Source organism: Triticum dicoccoides, chromosome 1B (genome assembly GCF_002162155.2).
Source record: "Triticum dicoccoides isolate Atlit2015 ecotype Zavitan chromosome 1B, WEW_v2.0, whole genome shotgun sequence".
Lineage (NCBI taxonomy): Eukaryota > Viridiplantae > Streptophyta > Magnoliopsida > Poales > Poaceae > Triticum > Triticum dicoccoides.
In genome coordinates, this window is record NC_041381.1 from 147,592,793 (window position 1) to 147,595,667 (window position 2,875).

The 2,875-nt window shown below is 45.4% G+C and overlaps 1 protein-coding gene across 1 annotated transcript; it reads right to left on the reverse strand.

Annotated features, from left to right (window-relative positions):
* Window positions 1-1,824: 1,824 nt before the first annotated feature.
* On the reverse strand, window positions 1,825-2,487 carry LOC119324170. The gene has a single exon (XM_037597937.1). It carries the CDS (start codon window positions 2,408-2,410, stop codon window positions 1,994-1,996), a length of 417 nt encoding a protein of 138 aa, XP_037453834.1. The 5' UTR covers window positions 2,411-2,487; the 3' UTR covers window positions 1,825-1,993.
* Window positions 2,488-2,875: the final 388 nt, after the last annotated feature.

A 2,875-nucleotide genomic window follows, 5' to 3' on the forward strand; every position in this document is an offset into this window, starting at 1 on the left:
GGATGGAGTATTAAAATAAATGTGAAATAAATAAGTTTTACACATTTTGAAAAAAAATATTCTTTTTAATTCCATGAACCTTTTTTTATAATGCATGAATCTTTTAAAAAAATTGAACCTAATTTTTAATTATTTTTTGTAATAAGCATATTGTAATGTAGCTTAATTTACCAAAATCTCTTTAAAATTATTCTTCTAAAATGGGCCACACTGTTTCGACGCATTTAGTACCAGGCTTGGGCGTCTACTGTGCTCTTTGCCTCTACTGTTGGCCTATAGGAGTGCCCACAGACGACGTCATGGTGGTGCTCGAGAGTTTGAGCCCAAAAGTAGAGCTCTTCACATCGTTGAGCTCAGATAAGATTTGACCCGATAGTGGATGGGTTTGGCGATGGGGCCTGGTGAGCCGGATTGACCACCAACAAGACCAAGATGACAAATTTTCATGTTCCAAAATTAAGGTTAGTATTTTTTTTTTAGAAAATTAAGGTTAGTGATTTGGTTTTCACCGCAAAGGTTTATTGGTGCTCAAGTTTGATGCATAGTAATTTGTACACATAACACAAACATCGCATTTTGCTATTGCACATGTTTACTGATGTCCATGTTTGTCGACATTGCCTGGGGATTTGTAAGAATGCTCGGGTCCATTAATTGCATGAACTGAAAGTGAAAGAAATGCTCTGCAACATGACATGGACAGTTCAAATGACACAAGAAGAATACCACCATCATTCTTAAGGCTGTGGACGATAAAGTGACGTGGAGTCGACATGTATACTTTGGTATGCTTGGTTCTTGCAACGGCAATAATGAGTTGCCGCGTTCATCTCTCTTTGCCAAGTTAGCCGTTGGAGAATCACTATCGGTGGAGTTCTAAGTAAATGGCCGCAACTACAACAGGGCTACTACCGTGTGGATGAGATGTATCCAAAGTTTTCTACTTTTGTGAAGCCAATATCAAGTTCCCATGCTAAGGAAGAAGTCTACTTTCATAATGGTCAAGCGGCCGCTAGAAAAAAGTGGAAAGAGTTTTTAGGATTTTGCAAGCCCAATTCGCTATTGTGCGAGGGCCAACTAGGCTTTGGGATCAAGAGATCATTTGATACATCATCACAACGTGCGTGATCATGCACAGCATGATCATTGAGAATGAGCATCGGAAGAAAAAAATCAATTTTACTACCCTAAATAAAGTGGGTGGTTCACTTTATCCCTGATCTATTTTTCGGTCTTTTCTACCCCAAACAAACCAAAACTGGAGAAAACACCCCCCGGCTGGTTTGTCTCCACCCATTGCTGATGTGGCACTAGTCAACGACGGTTTTGACCTGGGTGGGGCCCCCTTGTCAGGTCTCTCTTGACGATGCCATAGACCTAGGGTAGGGTCATAGACCTGACCTATACGCCCTACCCAAGATCACTGCCCTAAAATCAAGGACATTCAAGATATAGCAAGGAGTATCGACTGAAACCATCGAGTGCAATCCACTCGACCAATCCCCTCACTCGGCACCCCCACAATCACTCGACCAAGATAAAGCCATTCGACCAGACAAGAAACCACATGTACATTAAGACAGGGCGTAGCTATAAGTGTATTCAATGATCTTTAAGGCTACGGAGTGAACTCCTGACCGTTGCCATCCGGAGTGACTCTAAGTCTTCTGTACTCCGAGTGGTATTGCATGCCAATATGTTGAGAGCTCATCATTGGAGCAATCTAGGTCTTTGGATTGACATGGTTTGATGACCAAGATTAATTAGATCTGCCTCAAATGCAAACTTATCCTTAAAAATAATATACGGACGCAAATCCGATAATTTAGAGGAAAAACTTTTTTTCTTCCCAAGATTATTAATATCCTTCCACGTGCTATTGCCATTACAGTTACCCACTGGTGCGCGTACATATGTTTCTCTCGCGAAACGTTAAACACGCTTAAGGCACGACAGGCCTAGTTATTAGTTACGTAGTAAAGAGTAGTTAGTTCTATGTGATGGTCACCGAGATGAGGCCGTCGGATTCTTCGTCCACGACGTCCCCGAACCGGACTACCCTCACGGCCAGGCTCTCCGCCGGCCCTGACGTCGCCGGCGAGATGGCGTGGTGCACCGACGGCCTGGAGACGAGATTGTAAGCCTGGATCCTGTCCACTTTGGTCACCCGCACAGCTTCGTCCACGACGTCCACCACCCGGACAACACTGACGGCGAGGCTCTCCGCCGGCCCCGACGTCGCCGGCACGATGGCGTGGTGCACCGACGGCCTCGAGACGAGATTGTAAGCCTGGATCTTGTCCACTTTCGTCACCCGCACAGCTCCATCGACGGGCAGCTCAGTGCCCGTGCTGGTGCTCGCAGCCGCCGTCTTGCCCCTGACACCGCCACCGCCGCTGCGCCGGAACATTCTCGAACTTTCCCTCTCCTGGGTGGATGCAAAGTTATTTAACTACCTGGAGCTAGATCTGTTTGTAGCGAGAGGAGTGCGTGGTTTCAAGTGAGCTCGGTTTTGGTGGTCATTTATAGGCTCCATCGCAGCTAGCTAGGAGTAGAGGTGTGTTCTCGTGGGACTCCTCCATAGATGCTTAATTCCACACTGACGTGAGTGCAGTCATATTCGTGAGCTGCTTTAGTTTGGAATAGAAGCAAATGACACATGGATATAATGCAGGTGATAGTTATCTCAAATGTTCGGTCGTTTGGAAATAATAATATCGTTCCCTCGGGCGAATTCGCACCCGATGCTCGAGAGTGGGGGAAGGCATCTCGACCAAATCATGCTCTCTTGGTATCGATGTCAGTAGCTAGATGCCTAGATCACACTATAGCTTTAGTAGATGTCGAACATTTTGACATGCTAGCAGATCAATAA

What these genes read in the sequence shown, in the direction of transcription:
- LOC119324170 (XM_037597937.1), bottom strand. Translation starts at nt 2,410, where the DNA reads ATGTTCCGGCGCAGCGGCGGTGGCGGTGTCAGGGGCAAGACGGCGGCT.